Source organism: Bos mutus, chromosome X (genome assembly GCF_027580195.1).
Source record: "Bos mutus isolate GX-2022 chromosome X, NWIPB_WYAK_1.1, whole genome shotgun sequence".
Classification (NCBI taxonomy): Eukaryota; Metazoa; Chordata; class Mammalia; order Artiodactyla; family Bovidae; genus Bos; species Bos mutus.
This window is the reverse complement of record NC_091646.1, coordinates 66,725,372-66,747,221: the sequence shown is the minus strand read 5'-3', so window position 1 is coordinate 66,747,221 and position 21,850 is coordinate 66,725,372. Positions and strand designations below refer to the sequence as shown.

Here is a 21,850-nt window from a genome sequence, read left to right as displayed (position 1 = left end):
CAAAGAGTCGGACACAACTGAGCGACTTTCCTTTCCTTTCCTTTTCCTTTCCTATAGGAATAGGAATCCAATAGGAATTAAATCTCCTTTGAACAGGGAATTAGAAAGTATTTTCTGGGAATGAAGGAGTACTTTGTCAGCCTTTGTCTCAGGAAACTAGGGACTTAGAATTAGTTTCAACATTTTTCAAACCTAAAATTGGTAAGAAGTAGATTTTTAAAACTTGATTAGATAAATACATTGTGAAGAATCAGTAAGAGTAAGGAGATTAGGTTCCTGGAGGCCCAACAAGGTTCTCATATGTAATAGTAAATTGTTTAACTGACATCTAAATAATAGTCTCCTAAATCTCAGAATATTTAACATGGGAGACTCGTTTACTGTTTCTTCCTTTCTGATTAATTCAGTACTAACTACTAAAAAATGTTAAAAAAAAAAAAAGTAATTTGAACAAAGTGACAGATTGGAGCAGGTGTATTTATTCTGGGGGTGGGGACCAGAAGGGGAGACCCTTTGGGATTATTTAACTTACTCTCCAGTATTTGATGAAATAGCTGAAGACCGTTGTAGCAATGTACAGGCAATAGAGAACAGAATAAGCTAAGAACTGAAGGAAGAATTTATAGTTGGAAAATCCAATGCAGTTATTAACCCTAAAAAAGGGAAAAAAAAAAAAAGAAAAACATTTGAAATCAGGATCCATTGATTTAGAACACACTGAGAGACAGTGAAATATGTTACCCCTGCTGCTTCATTTTCTGCTGTACAGAAAACAGAAATTGAAGTCCCTTAATAGGAACAGATTAGAAAAATAAGTTCATGTCTCACTTGTTTTTCCTTTTATTTATAGACACAGAAACACCTGACCTATATAATAGGTTCCTGACACACCCAAGCAAACCTGGATCTTGGATTCTGAAAACCTACTAGAATCTCAGCAACTATACTTACTATAGTATGGTATATTCTCTTTATCGTGGTTTCATACTGGTTCTCGGGGTCAGACATACAAAATTTGGAAAAGAATTGCTTAAATTAACAATCTAGAGTATTTCAAACATCAAAATGCTAAAAACAGAACTGAACTGTGTAATGTCAAAGAGAACTATCTGTGCTCTCTTTCATTATTATAGCTAATGGACAAGACACCATTAATTCTGTGACACCAGGAATTCATTGTCACACCATTGGTTGTATATTTATTCTTCCTTTAAAATGTTATGCCTTCCCTGTTACCTACACAAATACAAAGTTCAAAGAATTATGGTAGCAGAAACAGGCATTTTACAACTATGCTTAGGAAAGTAGGCATATTGAGTAACTTTGACCCTATTAGATGAGAGAAATGAATGAAAAGGACATACCATGGGCAATGATGGTCCATTTTTAAAACACACCTACAAAAGGAACAAAATACAGTGTGATAAATTTCAGAACTGAATTCAAGGTGTCCAGCAGTACTTTTACATGGTACCAGTACACTCATTTCTAGATTTCCACTATAGCTTCTCCAAAACTATTGTGTCCTCAGTTGTTCCTAGGATAAGCCAATCACTAAACTTTAGGATCTTGTTGGCAGCAAGTTACATGCCTAAAATTCAAACTTTAAAAGCCATTGGGAACTATAGGATATTGACACAGAGAATAGGTGCAAGATATCTCCCCTCACCTTACTTACTTAGTTGAATAAAAGTAAAAAATAAAACATGACTACAGCCTGTGCTTGAATCAAGGTTAAGAGAAACATGGATGAAACAAGCACTTAAGAAGGACATGAAGATTATATTTATTAGCATAAAACTGGGATTTTACAAAGCTGGAGGAATTTGAGTAATAAAATTAAGTAGCATTGACTTAGAACCCCACAAGATAAAATTATTATCCATGCCCACATGTGCTTCCCTGATGGCTCAGTTGGTAAAGAATCCGCCTGTAATGCAGGAGACCCCGGTTCAATTTCTGGGTTGGGAAGATCTGCTGGAGAAGGGATAGGCTACCCACTCCAATATTCTTGGCTTCCCTTGTGGCTCAGCTGGTAAAGAATCTGCCTGCAATGCGGGAGACCTGAGTTCAATCCCTGGGTTGGGAAGATCCCCTGGAGAAGGGAAAGGCTACCCACTCCAGTATTCTGCCCTGGAAAATTCCATGGATTGTACAGTCCATGGGGTCACAAAGAGTCGAACATGACTCAGGAACTTTCACATATTGATATAAGTAAATGATTGAATAAATAAATGAGGGAGAAGAGACAAATCTCCCATGTAGAGGAATTCCACATAATTTTTGTAGATATTGTGCCTTCAGGGTGGGGTGGGGGGAGGATAACATTCCTTTAGTGTTGGCAGCACACTGAAACTTCCTTCTACAGAGTACATTATGGAAGACAGGGTGGAGGAAGAGTAGCTTTACAGTGAAGAAATCCACAAACACTCCTCAGTCAGATGATTAGCACTGCAGTGATAAGTTATGTCTATAGTACTTACCCTTGATATGACTCAATGAATATGACTCTTAACCTCTCTAGTCTTCCTCTCCCAAAAGACATTACCCAAATCTAATCATGAGAAAAATATCAGACAAATCCTGAGAGTATTCTACAAAATATCTGACAATTCTAAAAACTGTCAAGGTTATCAAAAATAAGTAAAGTCTGAGAAACTGTCACAGCTAAGAAAAGCCTATGAAGACATGACAACTAAATGGTAACCTGGAACAGAAGACGGGTGTTAGAGAAAAACTGAGGAAATCTAAATAGTGTATGGACTTTGGTTAAAAATTTTAAAAAAATTAATGTTGGTTCATTAATTTTCACAAATGCACCATATTAACACAAGATAATAATAGGGGAAATGGTGCAGGACATATGAAAACTATGTTTACAATAATTCTATAAAGCTAAAACTGTTCTCAAATAAAATGTTTATTTTTAAAAATGTGGTTTGATTTCTCTTATCTTTAGAATAGTTTGAATCATCATCATCTCTATTAGGGTATTTGGCATGTACTCAACATGATTGAAAGGAAATGCTCTTTGGGATCAACATATTAGGATAAGTCACTTGATTGTCAAGGCAATCATCAGTGGCCAAGCTCAGCCCAGGGGAATTATTGCTGTCACTTACATGGCACAGACAGAACAGTGGTGGCAGCGATCTGGCTTTATCAAATGGCACCGGTCACAGAATCTTACAGCTACAGGAAAAATAAGGTAGTTAGCATTGGTTAGGGATCAATAAGACACCAAATATCTTACTAGCCTATCTAGATGACTTGTTATACACTGATTACAGATACCCAAACTCACCTCAGTTCAAGTAAACAAGCAAAAGATCACATAAGACAATTGTGGTATGTATTTTTTCCCTGTTGGATAAATCTTAAAAGCACCTTTTGGAGGATGAGTGTTAAGGGGAAAAGTTTTCATATCTGGATATTTGATCATAAAATTCTGTATTATGAAACAAACTATACTGTCAATTACTTGAGTTATTTTGGGGAAATCATTTACCCTCTGTTTACTCCAAATTTCCTATCTGAAAACAGAATTCATCATCTATCTCCTGTCTCCAGAGGTTGGGCTGTATCAGGAGGATAAAACTCCTAAGGTATGGTAAAGAGGGTGGTTCTTAGAATAAGAATTTGAATAATAGAAGAGACATTCTAGAACAATTAGTTCAATTGACCATTCTGCAGATAAAGAAAATAAAGACCTGAGCCATATCAAGTGACTTAAACAAAGTCACATAGTAAGCAAGTGACAGTGGCAGGGCTGTGACTTGTAGAGTTTTCATGACTCTTTAGTTCAGGATTCTCTTCACTTTGTAAATATGATATAAATAATATTTCTCCTTCCCTCTCTACCTTCTTCCTTCTTTTCTTTATTTCCTTAGATAAAAGACAGTTTCCTTTCCTTCTAATTTTCTCTGTGTTCATTGATAGAGTATGCCTATTTAATGTGATTATTAAGTTTAACAAAATTATGAATAATTTGAGCTAATATAAAAATTCCATCTAAAGTGTACCTTAAGCACACATAACTGATTCAACATAATGAACTATTAGTTCAGCAGAGTTTCTGTGTTCATTCTACAAGGGACAGGCATGTTTAGGTCCTTCAGCATGTTTTTAAAAATATGGTCAAATGCCACTATCAAGTTTAAGCCACTATCACTTCTAATTTAGAAGACTGCAATAATTCCTAATTATTCACTTTGCTTTCATTCTTGCCCCTTCACAATACATTCTTTACAGAATAGCCAAATGATTTGTCAAAATCTAAATGAGATCTTATCACTCTCCACTAAAAACCTTCAATGGATTTCCAACACTCTTAGCATGGCAAGTCCTCATTTTTTGGCCAAGCTGCGTGGCTTGCAGGATCTTAGTTCCCCAACCAGGGACTGCACCTGGCCCCAGCAATTGAAAGCGCTGAGTCCTAACCACTGGACCACCAGGGAATTTTTACAAGTAATTTTTTCTTATTTGAGTCCCAGATCATATGACATTGCCTCAGAGAAGCCCTCTATATAACTGTGTATCAGGGATGTGAACAAATGCTTCACCGTTTGAGGGAACAGTGATTAGTGAAGAACCTCAGGATTCATGCCTTGTTTAAAGAGGCACTACCCACTTGGCTCTAGCTAATTTTTGCCATTGGGAAATACAGATCGAATGTTGCCAGTGTCTGAGTTTTCAAAAGAAGTCAGAAATGTGGATTTTCATGAAGAAATATTTGAATTGTTAAAAATTAGTAAAAAATGCAGTTTTAAAAGACATATAAGAGCTCAGAAAGAATACATCTCTGGGTCCAATTCATCCCATATAACTCTAGTTTGTAATCTATTCTCTGCCACACCATTCTGCTTACTACTGTTTGGAATTATATAGATAATTTCCTGACTATTTCCTTTTCACCATATTTCAGTATGCATGAAGACTTTTTAAAAACCAGCATGCACTAATCCTCTAACAAAATAAACAATAAATATTTAAATACAGTGGAAGTGAGAAATAGATTTAAGGGCCTAGACCTGATAGACAGAGTGCCTGATGAACTATGGATGAAGGTTCGTTACACTGTACAGGAGACAGGGATCAAGACCATCCCCATGGAAAAGAAATGCGAAAAAGCAAAATGGCTGTCTAGGGAGGCCTTACAAATAGCTGTGAAAAGAAGAGAAGTGAAAAGCAAGGGAGAAAAGGAAAGATATAAGCATCTGAATGTAGAGTTCCAAAGAATACCAAGAAGAGATAAGAAAGCCTTCCTCAGTGGTCAATGCAAAGAAATAGAGGAAAACAACAGAATGGGAAAGACTAGAGATCTTTTCAAGAAAATTAGAGATGCCAAGGGAACATTTCATGCAAAGATGGGCTTGATAAAGGACACAAATGGTATGGACCTAACAGAAGCAGAAGATATTAAGAAGAGGTGGCAAGAATACACAGAAGAACTGTACAAAAAAGATCTTCATGACCAAGAAAATCATGATGGTATGATCACTCACCTAGAGCCAGACATCCTGGAATGTGAAGTCAAGTGGGCCTTAGAAATCATCACTATGAACAAAGCTAGTGGAGGTGATGGAATTCCAGTTGAACTATTTCAAATCCTGAAAGATGATGCTGTGAAAGTGCTGCACTCAATATGCCAGCAAATTTGGAAAACTCAGCAGTGGCCACAGGACTGGAAAAGGTCAGTTTTCATTCCAATCCCAAAGAAAAGCAACGCCAAAGAATGCTCAAACTACCGCACAATTGCACTCATCTCACACGCTAGTAATGCTCAAAATTCTCCAAGCCAGGCTTTAGCAATACGTGAATCGTGAACTTCCAGATGTTCAAGCTGGTTTTAGAAAAGGCAGAGGAAGCAGAGATCAAATTGCCAACATCCGATGGATCATCGGAAAAGCAAGAGAATTCCAGAAAAATATCTATTTCTGCTTTGACTTTGCCAAAGCCTTTGACTGTGTGGATCACAAAAAACTGTGGAAAATTCTTCAAGAGATGGGAATACCAGACCACCTGACCTGCCTCTCGAGAAACCTATATGCATGTCAGGAAGCAACAGTTAGAACTGGACATGGAACAACAGACTGGTCCCAAATAGGAAAAGGAGTACGTCAAGGCTGTATATTGTCACCCTGCTTATTTAACTTATATGCAGAGTACATCATGAGAGACACTGGGCTGGAAGAAGCATAAGCTGGGTGCTTATATCAATAACCTCAGATATGCAGATGACACCACCCTTATGGCAGAAAGTGAAGAGGAACTAAAAAGCCTCTTGATGAAAGTGAAAGAGGAGAGTGAAAAAGTTGGCTTAACATATCAATAACCTCAGATATGCAGATGACACCACCCTTATGGCAGAAAGTGAAGAGGAACTAAAAAGCCTCTTGATGAAAGTGAAAGAGGAGAGTGAAAAAGTTGGCTTAAAGCTCAACATTCAGAAAATGAAGATCATGGCATCTGGTCCCATCACTTCATGGGAAATAGATGGGGAAACAGTGGAAACAGTGTCAGACTTTATTTGCTTGGGCTCCAAAGTCACTGCAGATGGTGACTGCAGCCATGAAATTAAAAGATGCTTACTCCTTGGAAGGAAAGTTATGACCAACCTAGAGAGCATGTTCAAAAGCAGAGACATTACTTTGTCAACAAAGGTCCATCTAGTCAAGGCTATGGTTTTTCCAGTGGTCATGTATGCATGTGAGAATTGGACTGTGAAGAAAGCTGAGCGCCAAAGAATTGATGCTTTTGCTTTTCAACTGTGGTGTTGGAGAAGACTCTTGAGCGTCCCTTGGACTGCAAGGAGATCCAACCAGTCCATTCTAAAGCAGATAAGCCCTGGGTATTCTTTGGAAGGAATGATGCTAAAGCTGAAACTCCAGTACTTTGGCCACCTCATGCGAAGGGTTGACTCATTGGAAAAGACTCTGATGCTGGGAGGGATTGGGGGCAGGAGGAGAAGGGGATGACAAAGGAGGAGATGGCTGGATGGCATCACGTGAGTTTGAGTGAACTCCAGGAGTTGGTGATAGACAGGGAGGCCTAGCGTGCTGCAATTCATGGGGTCGCCAAGAGTCGGACACGACTGAGAGATTGAACTGAACTGAATATCTAGATTATATTGAAACATCCCCAATTGTCATATGGGATCTTAATAAATATTTGTTGAACAAGTAAATGATAAATAGATGAACATAAATGTCTAACAGTATACTTCCCAAACTATGAAACATGATCTTCCTTTTTAGAAACATTAGAATTACTTGCCAAAAAACCCCTTGGTTTTCTTTTCCCTTTTAAGGACCTTTATCCATTTATTTATTCTTGTCATTTAATCATCAAGGTAACTTTTTGATACAGGCAGTATTAACCCCATTTAATAGGGGAAGAAACTGGGGACTGAGAAAGGTCAATTGCTGAATGTCACATAGGGAGGAATAAATAAGACTTTTTCATGTTCTCACTAGTTATTTTACATATTTGGAATCTTGAAAAATACTATAGATGATATTTGTAAAGTAGTAATAGCATTACAGACAGAGAGAAAAAAGCCTTAGTTTTCAAATTTTATAAGGTGAATTAATCAGCTAGTATTGTTCCACTCATGCAGAAGAAAACTAACAATAAGACTCCATAGTGAATATCACCCAAAAAAAATGAAGACATATCTCTGCACAAACACTTGTACAAGAATTTTCATAGCAGATTTACTCATAATAGCTGAGTACTGGAAACAATCCAAATGAGCATCAACTGGTAAATGATAAACAAATTATGATATTCATACAATGAAATACTACTCAGCAATAAAAGGAATGAAATACACAAGAATGTGAATGAGTCTCAAGAATATTATGCTGAATAAAAGAAGCCAGATACAACAGTACATACTGTGATTCCATTTATACAAAATTCTAGAGTAGGTAGAACTAATCAACAGTAGAAAACTCTTAAAATAGTGGTTGTCTTTCGTGGTGGTGGTGGGAATGATTGGGAAGGAGCATGAGAGAACTTTCTGTGGTGTGGTAATGTTTACAGAAGTTTTGGTTACACAGGTGTATACATTTGTCAACACACTGAATCTGTTAATTGTCAAAACACTTAAGATCTGTGCATGTTTTTTGTATGTAAATTTCACCCAAAAAAGAATAATAAAATATTTAGGTGGATCTTGGGTACTTTTCCATGGGGATGGTCTTGATCCCTGTCTCCTGTACAATGTCATGAACCTCTGTCCATAGTTCATCAGGCACTCTATCTATCAGATCTAGTCCCTTAAATCTATTTCTCACTTCCACTGTATAATCATAAGGGATTTGACTTAGGTCATATCTGAATGGTCTAGTGGTTTTCCCTACTTTCTTCAATTTCAGTCTGAATTTGTCAATAAGGAGCTCATGATCTGAGCCACAGTCAGCGACAGTCTTGTTTTTTGCTGACTGTATAGAGCTTCTCCATCTTTGGCTGCAAAGAATATAATCAATCTGATTTCAGTGTTGACCATCTGGTGATATCCATGTGTAGAGTCTTCTCTTGTGTTGTTGGAAGAGGGTGTTTGCTATGACCAGTGCGTTCTCTTGGCAAAACTCTATTAGCCCTTGCAGTGCTTCATTCTGTATTCCAAGGCCAAATTTGCCTGTTACTCCAGGTGTTTCTTGACTTCTTACTTTTGCATTCAAGTCCCCTATAATGAAAAGGACATCTTTTTTGGGTGTTAGTTCTAAAAGGTCTTGTAGGTCTTCATAGAACCATTCAACTTCAGCATTACTGGTTGGGGCATAGACTTGAATTACTGTGATATTGAATGGTTTGCCTTGGAAATGAACAGAGATCACTGTCGTTTTTGAGATTGCATCCAAGTACTGTATTTCAGACTCTTTTGTTGACCATGATGGATACTCCATTTCGTCTGAGGGCTTCCTGCCCGCAGTAGTAGATATAATGGTCATCTGAGTTAAATTCACCCATTCCAGTCCATTTTAGTTCACTGATTCCTAGAATGTCGACGTTTACTCTTGTCATCTCCTGTTTGACCACTTCCAATTTGCCTTGATTCATGGACCTGACATTCCAGGTTCCTATGCAATATTGCTCTTTACAGCATCAGACCTTGCTTCTATCACCAGTCACATCCACAACTGGGTATTGTTTTTGCTTTGGCTCCATCCCTTCATTCTTTCTGGAATTGTTTATCCACTTATCTCCAGTAGCATATTGGGCACCTACTGACCTGGGGAGTTCCTCTTTCAGTATCCTATCATTTTGCCTTTTCATGTTGCTCACGTGGATCTCAAGGCAAGAATACTGTAGGGGTCTGCCATTCCCTTCTCAGTGGACCACATTCTGTCAGAGACCTCTCCACCATGAAATGCAAAAAAGCAAAATGGCTGTCTCAGGAGGCCTTACAAATAGCTGTGAAAAGAAGAGAAGCAAAAAGCAAAGGAGAAAGGAAAGATCTAAGTATCTGAATGCAGAGTTCCAAATAATAGCAAGAAGAGATAAGAAAGCCTTCCTCAGTGATTAATGCAAAGAAATAGAGGAAAACAACAGAATGGGAAAGACTAGAGATCCCTTCAAGAAAATTAGAGATACCAAGGGAACATTTCATGCAAAGATGGGCTTGATAAAGGACACAAATGGTATGGACCTAACAGAAGCAGAAGATATTAAGAAGAGGTGGCAAGAATACACAGAAGAACTGTACAAAAAAGATCTTCATGACCAAGAAAATCATGATGGTATGATTACTCACCTAGAGCCAGACATCCTGGAATGTGAAGTCAAGTGGGCCTTAGAAATCATCACTATGAACAAAGCTAGTGGAGGTGATGGAATTCCAGTTGAACTATTTCAAATCCTGAAAGATGATGCTGTGAAAGTGCTGCACTCAATATGCCAGCAAATTTGGAAAACTCAGCAGTGGCCACAGGACTGGAAAAGGTCAGTTTTCATTCCAATCCCAAAGAAAGGCAATGCCAAAAGAATGCTCAAACTACGCACAATTGCACTCATCTCACACGCTAGTAATGCTCAAAATTCTCCAAGCCAGGCTTTATGTCACGTGAATCGTGAACTTCCAGATGTTCAAGCTGGTTTTAGAAAAGGCAGAGGAAGCAGAGATCAAATTGCCAACATCCGATGGATCATCGGAAAAGCAAGAGAATTCCAGAAAAATATCTATTTCTGCTTTGACTTTGCCAAAGCCTTTGACTGTGTGGATCACAAAAAACTGTGGAAAATTCTTCAAGAGATGGGAATACCAGACCACCTGACCTGCCTCTTGAGAAACCTATATGCATGTCAGGAAGCAACAGTTAGAACTGGACATGGAAACAACAGACTGGTCCCAAATAGGAAAAGGAGTACGTCAAGGCTGTATATTGTCACCCTGCTTATTTAACTTATATGCAGAGTACATCATGAGAGACACTGGGCTGGAAGAAGCATAAGCTGGGTGCTTATATCAATAACCTCAGATATGCAGATGACACCACCCTTATGGCAGAAAGTGAGAGGAACTAAAAAGCCTCTTGATGAAAGTGAAAAGAGGAGAGTGAAAAAGTTGGCTTAACATATCAATAACCTCAGATATGCAGATGACACCACCCTTATGGCAGAAAGTGAAGAGGAACTAAAAAGCCTCTTGATGAAAGTGAAAAGGAGAGTGAAAAAGTTGGCTTAAAGCTCAACATTCAGAAAATGAAGATCATGGCATCTGGTCCCATCACTTCATGGGAAATAGATGGGAAACAGTGGAAACAGTGTCAGACTTTATTTGCTTGGGCTCCAAAGTCACTGCAGATGGTGACTGCAGCCATGAAATTAAAGATGCTTACTCCTTGGAAGGAAGTTATGACCAACCTAGAGAGCATGTTCAAAAGCAGAGACATTACTTTGTCAACAAAGGTCCATCTAGTCAAGGCTATGGTTTTTCCAGTGGTCATGTATGCATGTGAGAATTGGACTGTGAAGAAAGCTGAGCGCCAAAGAATTGATGCTTTTGCTTTTCAACTGTGGTGTTGGAGAAGACTTGGCGTCCCTTGGACTGCAAGGAGATCAACCAGTCCATTCTAAAGCAGATAAGCCCTGGGTATTCTTTGGAAGGAATGATGCTAAAGCTGAAACTCCAGTACTTTGGCCACCTCATGCGAAGGGTTGACTCATTGGAAAAGACTCTGATGCTGGGAGGGATTGGGGGCAGGAGGAGAAGGGGATGACAAAGGAGGAGATGGCTGGATGGCATCACGTGAGTTTGAGTGAACTCCAGGAGTTGGTGATAGACAGGGAGGCCTAGCGTGCTGCAATTCATGGGGTCGCCAAGAGTCGGACACGACTGAGAGATTGAACTGAACTGAATATCTAGATTATATTGAAACATCCCCAATTGTCATATGGGATCTTAATAAATATTTGTTGAACAAGTAAATGATAAATAGATGAACATAAATGTCTAACAGTATACTTCCCAAACTATGAAACATGATCTTCCTTTTTAGAAACATTAGAATTACTTGCCAAAAAACCCCTTGGTTTTCTTTTCCCTTTTAAGGACCTTTATCCATTTATTTATTCTTGTCATTTAATCATCAAGGTAACTTTTTGATACAGGCAGTATTAACCCCATTTAATAGGGAAGAAACTGGGGACTGAGAAAGGTCAATTGCTGAATGTCACATAGGGAGGAATAAATAAGACTTTTCATATTTCTCACTAGTTATTTTACATATTTGGAATCTTGAAAAATACTATAGATGATATTTGTAAAGTAGTAATAGCATTACAGACAGAGAGAAAAAAGCCTTAGTTTTCAAATTTTATAAGGTGAATTAATCAGCTAGTATTGTTCCACTCATGCAGAAGAAAACTAACAATAAGACTCCATAGTGAATATCACCAAAGAAAAATGAAGACATATCTCTGCACAAACACTTGTACAAGAATTTTCATAGCAGATTTACTCATAATAGCTGAGTACTGGAAACAATCCAAATGAGCATCAACTGGTAAATGATAAACAAATTATGATATTCATACAATGAAATACTACTCAGCAATAAAAGGAATGAAATACACAAGAATGTGAATGAGTCTCAAGAATATTATGCTGAATAAAAGAAGCCAGATACAACAGTACATACTGTGATTCCATTTATACAAAATTCTAGAGTAGGTAGAACTAATCAACAGTAGAAAACTCTTAAAATAGTGGTTGTCTTTCGTGGTGGTGGTGGGAATGATTGGGAAGGAGCATGAGAGAACTTTCTGTGGTGTGGTAATGTTTACAGAAGTTTTGGTTACACAGGTGTATACATTTGTCAACACACTGAATCTGTTAATTGTCAAAACACTTAAGATCTGTGCATGTTTTTGTATGTAAATTTCACCCAAAAAGAATAATAAAATATTTAGGTGGATCTTGGGTACTTTTCCATGGGGATGGTCTTGATCCCTGTCTCCTGTACAATGTCATGAACCTCTGTCCATAGTTCATCAGGCACTCTATCTATCAGATCTAGTCCCTTAAATCTATTTCTCACTTCCACTGTATAATCATAAGGGATTTGACTTAGGTCATATCTGAATGGTCTAGTGGTTTTCCCTACTTTCTTCAATTTCAGTCTGAATTTGTCAATAAGGAGCTCATGATCTGAGCCACAGTCAGCGACCGGTCTTGTTTTTGCTGACTGTATAGAGCTTCTCCATCTTTGGCTGCAAAGAATATAATCAATCTGATTTCAGTGTTGACCATCTGGTGATATCCATGTGTAGAGTCTTCTCTTGTGTTGTTGGAAGAGGGTGTTTGCTATGACCAGTGCGTTCTCTTGGCAAAACTCTATTAGCCCTTGCAGTGCTTCATTCTGTATTCCAAGGCCAAATTTGCCTGTTACTCCAGGTGTTTCTTGACTTCTTACTTTTGCATTCAAGTCCCCTATAATGAAAAGGACATCTTTTTTGGGTGTTAGTTCTAAAAGGTCTTGTAGGTCTTCATAGAACCATTCAACTTCAGCATTACTGGTTGGGGCATAGACTTGAATTACTGTGATATTGAATGGTTTGCCTTGAAATGAACAGAGATCACTGTCGTTTTTGAGATTGCATCCAAGTACTGTATTTCAGACTCTTTTGTTGACCATGATGGATACTCCATTTCGTCTGAGGGCTTCCTGCCCGCAGTAGTAGATATAATGGTCATCTGAGTTAAATTCACCCATTCCAGTCCATTTTAGTTCACTGATTCCTAGAATGTCGAGCGTTTACTCTTGTCATCTCCTGTTTGACCACTTCCAATTTGCCTTGATTCATGGACCTGACATTCCAGGTTCCTATGCAATATTGCTCTTTACAGCATCAGACCTTGCTTCTATCACCAGTCACATCCACAACTGGGTATTGTTTTTGCTTTGGCTCCATCCCTTCATTCTTTCTGGAATTGTTTATCCACTTATCTCCAGTAGCATATTGGGCACCTACTGACCTGGGAGTTCCTCTTTCAGTATCCTATCATTTTGCCTTTTCATGTTGCTCACGTGGATCTCAAGGCAAGAATACTGTAGGGGTCTGCCATTCCCTTCTCAGTGGACCACATTCTGTCAGAGACCTCTCCACCATGAAATGCAAAAAAGCAAAATGGCTGTCTCAGGAGGCCTTACAAATAGCTGTGAAAAGAAGAGAAGCAAAAAGCAAAGGAGAAAGGAAAGATCTAAGTATCTGAATGCAGAGTTCCAAATAATAGCAAGAAGAGATAAGAAAGCCTTCCTCAGTGATTAATGCAAAGAAATAGAGGAAAACAACAGAATGGGAAAGACTAGAGATCCCTTCAAGAAAATTAGAGATACCAAGGGAACATTTCATGCAAAGATGGGCTTGATAAAGGACACAAATGGTATGGACCTAACAGAAGCAGAAGATATTAAGAAGAGGTGGCAAGAATACACAGAAGAACTGTACAAAAAAGATCTTCATGACCAAGAAAATCATGATGGTATGATTACTCACCTAGAGCCAGACATCCTGGAATGTGAAGTCAAGTAGGCCTTAGAAAGCATCACGAACAAAGCTAGTGGAGGTGATGGAATTCCAGTTGAACTATTTCAAATCCTGAAAGATGATGCTGTGAAAGTGCTGCACTCAATATGCCAGCAAATTTGGAAAACTCAGCAGTGGCCACAGGACTGGAAAAGGTCAGTTTTCATTCCAATCCCAAAGAAAGGCAATGCCAAAGAATGCTCAAACTACCGCACAATTGCACTCATCTCACACGCTAGTAATGCTCAAAATTCTCCAAGCCAGGCTTTAGCAATACGTGAATCGTGAACTTCCAGATGTTCAAGCTGGTTTTAGAAAAGGCAGAGGAAGCAGAGATCAAATTGCCAACATCCGATGGATCATCGGAAAAGCAAGAGAATTCCAGAAAAATATCTATTTCTGCTTTGACTTTGCCAAAGCCTTTGACTGTGTGGATCACAAAAAACTGTGGAAAATTCTTCAAGAGATGGGAATACCAGACCACCTGACCTGCCTCTTGAGAAACCTATATGCATATCAGGAAGCAACAGTTAGAACTGGACATGAAACAACAGACTGGTCCCAAATAGGAAAAGGAGTACGTCAAGGCTGTATATTGTCACCCTGCTTATTTAACTTATATGCAGAGTACATCATGAGAGACACTGGGCTGGAAGAAGCACAGCTGGAATCAAGATTGCCAGGAGAAATATCAATAACCTCAGATATGCAGATGACACCACCCTTATGGCAGAAAGTGAAGAGGAACTAAAAAGCCTCTTGATGAAAGTGAAAGAGGAGAGTGAAAAAGTTGGCTTAAAGCTCAACATTCAGAAAATGAAGATCATGGCATCTGGTCCCATCACTTCATGGGAAATAGATGGGGAAACAGTGGAAACAGTGTCAGACTTTGTTTGGGCTCCAAAGTCACTGCAGATGGTGACTGCAGCCATGAAATTAAAAGACACTTACTCCTTGGAAGGAAGTTGTGACGAACCTAGGTAACATATTCAAAAGCAGAGACATTACCTTGTCAACAAAGGTCCGTGTAGTCAAGGCTGTGGTTTTTCCAGTGGTCATGTATATGGATGTGAGAGTTGGACTGTGAAGAAAGCTGTGCACCAAAGAATTGATGCTTTTGCTTTTCAACTGTGGTGTTGGAGAAGACTCTTGAGAGTCCCTTGGACTGCAAAGAGATCCAACCTGTCCATTCTAAAGATCAGCCCTGGGTATTCTTTGGAAGGAATGATGCTAAAGCTGAAACTCCAGTACTTTGGCCACCTCATGGGAAGAGTTGACTCATTGGAAAAGACTCTGATGCTGGGAGGGATTGGGGGCAGGAGGAGAAGGGGACGACAGAGGATGAGATGGCTGGATGGCATCACCGACTCAATGGATGTGAGTTTGAGTGAACTCCAGGAGATGGTGATGGACAGGGAGGCCTGGTGTGCTGCGACTCATGGGGTCACAAAGAGTCGGACACGACTGAGCCACTGAACTTAACTGGGTACTTTGGAATGCATCAAAAAATAAGATGGGATTTCTGTTGTGGTCCAGTGGTTAAGAATACACCTGCCAATGCAGGCGACATGGATTTGATCCCTAGTCCAGGAAGATCCCACATGCTGAAGAGCAACTAAGCCCATGCGTCACTACTACTGAAGCTTGCACTCCTCAACAAGAGAAGGCACTGCAATCAGCAGCCCATGCAATACCAGGAAGAGTGGCCCCCACTCCCTGCAACTAGAGAAAGCCTGCATTCAGGAATGAAGACCCAGAATAGCCATAAATAAATATTTAAAAAATAAGATGGCTTGCCATCATTTAAAAGTCTACAAATAACAAATGCTGGAGAGGATGCATATGGAGAAAAGGGAGCCCTCCTACTCTGTCTGTGGGAATGTAAATTCATATGGCCACTATGGAGAGCAGTTGGAGGTTCCTTAAGAAACTAAAAATAGAACTACCGTATGACCCAGCAATCCCACTCCTGGGCACATATCTGGAGAAAACCATACCTCAAAAAGATACATATACCCCAATGTTCATTGCAATACTATTTACAATAGCCAAGACATGGAAGCACCCTAAATGTCCATCAATAGACAAACGATCAAAGAAGTTGTGGCACACAATGTAATACTACTCAGACATAAAAAGGAATGAAATAATGCCATTTGCAGCAACATGGATGGACCTAGAGATGATCATACTAAATGAAGTCAGACAAAGACAAATACCATATGATATCACACGTGTGGAATCTGAAATAAAATACAAATAATTTATTTACAAACAGAAACAGACTCACAGTCATAGAAAACAAATTTATGATTACCAAAGGGAAACGTTGTGGGGAATAGATAAATTAGAGGTTTGGGATTAGCAGATACAAACTACTATATATAAAATAAACAATAAGGACCTACTGTATAGCATAGATAACTGTATTTAGTGTCCTGTAATAAACTGTAATGGAAAAGAATATGAAAAAGAAAATATATACATTTGTATATGTTTAACTGAATCACTTTGCTATACATCAGAAACTAACACAAAATTGTAAATCAACTATACTTCAATAAAATTTTTTTTACAAAGATAGCCTGATGGATGATGGATAGAGGAATGGATTTGTAGACAGATACCCAATAAAGCGATATAGTTAAATGTTAGTGGTAGACTCCAGTGGTGGGTATACAGATGTTTATAAGATAATTATTCCATAAATATTTGACATTTTTTATACTGTGTTGAGAAAAAAACTCCATGGTGTTTCTCAGAAGAAAGAAGGGAAAAGTGGGCTAGACTGAGGATCTCTTTCTGAGATCCTTGTAGATCTGCCTCCCTAAATGACTTTGGATGAACTGACCTCCACTCCCAGTTCTTGTGTAAACTGGTAGCTTCTTGGCCATATCAACAAGCATCTGCTTCTGGACCTCAGGTCTCTCTTCATTTTCATAGCGCTCCTTGTCTGTATAGGACAAGTGGAACTGCAAGGAAAAGTGAGAGGCAAGACTTACTTTCCAAGGTTCACAGAAAAGATTAAAGACAACAACAACATCTATTTAGATGAAAATATTTGTTACCTACCCTTTGATATTCAGGTACCAATTTGGCTTATAACTTTCTCTGGATAATTATCTCATTTATCTTATCTGGCTTTTATCTCAATATTCATAACTCTGTGTGATAGGTAATATTGTTTTATAACCTAAGAAAATAAAATCTAAGTATCTTGTCTATGGTCATACTCAACTCAACTAGTAAAAGCAGCAAAACTAAGACCCAAACCAATTCACCAAGACTTATGCCATTTCCACTCCACTATACCATAATATGATGTTGCATGTTAATAAGTGATACCTTGCTGCCAACAGTGTCAGACTTTATTTTTTGGGCTCCAAAATCACTGCAGATGGTGACTGCAGCCATGAAATTAAAAGACGCTTACTCCTTGGAAGGAAAGTTATGACCAACCTAGAGAGCATGTTCAAAAGCAGAGACATTACTTTGTCAACAAAGGTCCGTCTAGTCAAGGCTATGGTTTTTCCAGTGGTCATGTATGGATGTGAGAGTTGGACTGTGAAGAAGGCTGAGCGCCGAAGAATTGATGCTTTTGAACTGTGGTGTTGGAGAAGACTCTTGAGAGTCCCTTGGACTGCAAGGAGATTCAACCAGTCCATTCTAAAGAAGATCAGCCCTGGGTGTTCTTTGGAAGGAATGATGCTAAAGCTGAAACTCCAGTACTTTGGCCACCTCATGCGAAGGGTTGACTCTTTGGAAAAGACCCTGATGCTGGGACGGATTGGGGGCAGGAGGAAAAGGGGACGACGATGGCTGGATGGCATCACCAACTCGATGGACGTGAGTTTGAGTGAACTTCGGCAGTTGGTGATGGACAGGGAGGCCTGGCATGCTGCGATTCATGGGGTCACAGAGTCAGACATGACTGAGCGACTGAACTGAACCGAACTGAACCTTGCTGCCAGGATCCTGTTGATAATAAACTATGCTTTTTATTAAGTTGTGAGTATTCTTCATAGGTGTCCTCTTGGAGAAGTTGGATGAGACTACTTGCAACGTTGTGTATTCTAATTTTGCAAATGAATAGATAATTGGATATTTTCACTATTTCAGAAGTTTTTAGTCTGGTATGGAGCTTGTTGCCATGTTTGTCCCACACTTTGCTAATCTTGCCAAAAAAAAAGGGCAATGATTTTCCAAAGTAATACAGACCTGTAAGTTTTCTTCTGTTTGGGCCAAACTATAGCAGAGGTGAAAAAGAAAAAGACCTGTGATCAGATTTTCTGGGTTTTAACTTCATCTCTGCCATTTAATAGTTCAAAAATCACTTTGGAAAATCAGACAGTTTCAACCTAAGTTTCTTCGTCTGTAAGATAGATGAAATAATACTTACTTCACAAGATTGGTGTAAGATTGCTGGGTAATAAATAACCAGTAACTAAATGTCTCTTTTACAAGTAAAATTTCTTAAATCATTCAAATATTTGATATTGCCAATCTTTAAACTTTTAACTATCCTAGACAGCATGTAGTAATGTTACTGTGATCTTAATTTGCACTCCTTTGACTACTAATGACATTCAGCACCGTTTTGAGTTTATTGCCCATTTGGGTATCTACCTGTGAAATGCCTATTCAAACCTTTTGTCCATTAGAAGTAATTGGGTTACATGTCTTTTTAAATTATTGATTTGTATTGTAATGATTTGAGTAATTTATATATTTTGGATACTAGTCCTTTGTTGAACGTTTTGTAAAATTCTGTGGCTTTCCCCTTTACTTCCTTTATGGTGCATTTTGAGGATGAGAAAATCCTGGTGGGAATGTAGAGTTATGCAACCACTTTGGAAAACTGTTTAACATTATCTATGTAGGCTAAATATATGCCGGCTCTATGACTCAGGAATTCCATTCCCAGTTATATACCTAAGAGAAATGAGTGTGTGTGCGTGTTTATGTTTGTGTGTATTCCAAAAGACAGGTATAAGATCATTCATAGCAGCTTTATTCATAACAGAAAAAATGGAAATAAGTGTCCCTTAATTGGTGAATTGATAAATAAATTGTGATAAAAGAGAATAACTAATAAAAGTAAAAGGGAATGAACAACTGAAACATGCATCAGTATGAATGAATCTGGAAAACATTACCCTGAGTGAAAGGCTTACACACAACAGTATATACTATGATTCTTTTTTTGTGTGAGGTTCAAGAATAGGCAAAATTAATCCATGGTGGTTATCTCTGAGAGGAAATTGATTTGGAAAGGATATGAAGGAGATTTCTGAGGTGTTAGAAACATTTAAAATCTTAACATGGATAGTGATTATATGGGTGTAAATGTAGGTAAAATTTACGTAACCATACATTTTACAGCTTAGTTCTTGGAAAGAGTATGTATTTATACATCAATAAAATAGTAAAACAAATAAATTAATAAAATATTTAAGATAACTTAATGTATCTAACTTTAAAAACTAGAAAGGTATAAAGTCAAACACTATTTTAAGAACCATACCTGTGGTACATTTTTATGGTATCATGTTATTCTAAAGTAGACTGACTGCCTGTGAGTATGTGGAAATGCATAGGGGAATTTTTGGCTATCACAATAAACATAGTGCACTACAGGCATTTAACAGGTGGAGGCCCAGGTAGCCAAGGATTCTGCGATGAACCTTACAGACACACACATTAAGACATTTTGCAGCCAGAAGTCTGTAGATCAATATTATAATTAATATTATAATTATATTATAATTATAATTATAATATATTTATAATATTAATATTAATTAATTAATTAATATTAATTAATTAATTAATTAATAAAAATAAAAATTAATTAATTAATATTAATATATAATATAATTATAATCAATATTATCCAGACATCTCATCCTCTGTATTTGGTATTAGAGAAATTAATATTATGGCTATCAAATAGGCCCAAATGATTCACCTTTTTTATATGGGAGTGTAGATTATGCAACCACTTTGGGAAACTTTGGCATTATCTCTGTGGTGTTGGAGAAGACTCTTGAGAGTCCCTTAGACTGCAAGGAGATCCAGCCAGTCCATTCTAAAGGAGATCAGTCCTGGATGTTCTTTGGAAGGAATGATGCTAAAGCTGAAACTCCAGTACTTTGGCTACCTCATGCAAAGAGTTGACTCATTGGAAAAGACTCTGATGCTGGGAGGAATTGGGGGCAGGAGGAGAAGGGGACGACAGAGGATGAGATGGCTGGATGGCATCACTGACTCAATGGACGTGAGTTTGAGTGAACTCCAGGAGATGGTCATGGACAGGGAGGCCTGGCGTGCTGCAATTCATGGGGTCGCAAAGAGTCAGACACGATGAGCGACTGAACTGACTGACCTAAGCAAAACATATGCCAAAATATTCACTTTTTATTTTTTCCAATTAAAAATGATGAACTGTTACTGCTAAGTCATTTCAGTTGTGTCCGACTCTGTGTGACCCCATAGACGGCAGCCCACCAGGCTCCCCTGTCCCTGAGATTCTCCAGGCAAGAACACTGGAGTGGGTTGCTATTTCCTTCTCCAGTGCATGAAAGTGAAAAGTGAAAGTGAAGTCGCTCAGTTGTAACCGACTCTTAGCGACCCCATGGACTGCAGCCTACCAGGCTCCTCCATCCATGGGATTTTCCAGGCAAGAGTATTGAGTGGGTTACCATTTCCTTCTCCAGGGGTTATGTATGGGGGGGGGGGTCTTCTTTTTGCCTTCTCCGAAAAATGATGAACATGTTCCCCTTAAATGTTAGACATTTGCAGTGATTAGCTAAATCCATGCTGATTATCATCATCCATGCTGATTTCCCCAGCAATCTTTTATGTGTGGTTATTCTCCATTTTTTTGTTCCACTGTGTTGCTTCAGGTTCTAAAATTAGACACTTGAGCCCTCCAAGGGATATTTTCATTTATGTATAGCTGTCAGTTGTTTTTTTGTGGGGAGTGGATAGAGGCTGGTATCTTCTACTCTGCCATCTTTCTGACATCACTCAGTCAAATCTTTTTCTTCTTTTTTCTTCCTTTCATTTTCAACCTATTTACGTCTTTGGTTCTAAAGTGAGCCACTTATAGACAGCATCAGTTCAGTTCAGTTCAGTCGCTCAGTCCTGTCTGACTCTTTGCGACCCCATGAATTGCAGCACGCCAGGCCTCCCTGTCCATGACCATCTCCTGGAGTTCACTCAAACTCACGTCCATTGAGTCAGTGATGCCATCCAGCCATCTCATCCTCTGTCGTCCCCTTCTCCTCCTGCCCCCAATCCCTCCCAGCATCAGAGTCTTTTCCAATGAGTCAACTCTTCACATGAGGTGGCCAAAGTACTGGAGTTTCACCTTTAGCATCATTCCTTCCAAAGAAATCCAGATAGATAATAATATTTATCTATTATGCAAATATCTGCCTTTTAATGAAATATTTATATTTAAGTAAACATATTTCAAATCATTACTCATAAAAAACTTTTGCCATTTTCTACTTTCTATATGTGTAATGTCTCATGTTCCTCAATTCTTGCATTACTACCTTACTTTGTGTTTTATAAAAATTTATTGGAACAGAATTCATTTACAATGTTGTATTAATTTCTGGCATACAGCAACGTGATTTGGTTATGCATGTGAAGTTGCTCAGTCGTGTCTGACTCTTGGCGACTCCATGGACTGTGGCCTACCAGGCTTCTCCATCCATGGGATTTTCCAGGCAAGAATACTGGATTGGGTTGCCATTTCCTTCTCCAGGGGATCTTCCCGACCCAGGGATTGAACCCAGGTCTCCCA

General features: G+C 38.5%; 1 protein-coding gene across 3 annotated transcripts in view; it reads right to left on the bottom strand.

The window, feature by feature from the left end:
* The window catches only part of ZDHHC15 (zinc finger DHHC-type palmitoyltransferase 15), a 102,032-nt gene that overhangs the window by 37,130 nt on the left and 43,052 nt on the right, over nucleotides 1–21,850 (bottom strand). For all 3 annotated transcript variants that reach the window (XM_070365945.1, XM_070365947.1, XM_070365946.1), the window contains exons 4-7: nucleotides 16,886–17,006; nucleotides 3,123–3,192; nucleotides 1,365–1,397; nucleotides 533–653 (exon numbers count right to left, since the gene is read on the bottom strand). In XM_070365945.1, coding sequence (XP_070222046.1) covers nucleotides 533–653; nucleotides 1,365–1,397; nucleotides 3,123–3,192; nucleotides 16,886–17,006 — 345 coding nt within the window. The remainder of the gene's footprint in view (nucleotides 1–532; nucleotides 654–1,364; nucleotides 1,398–3,122; nucleotides 3,193–16,885; nucleotides 17,007–21,850) is intronic.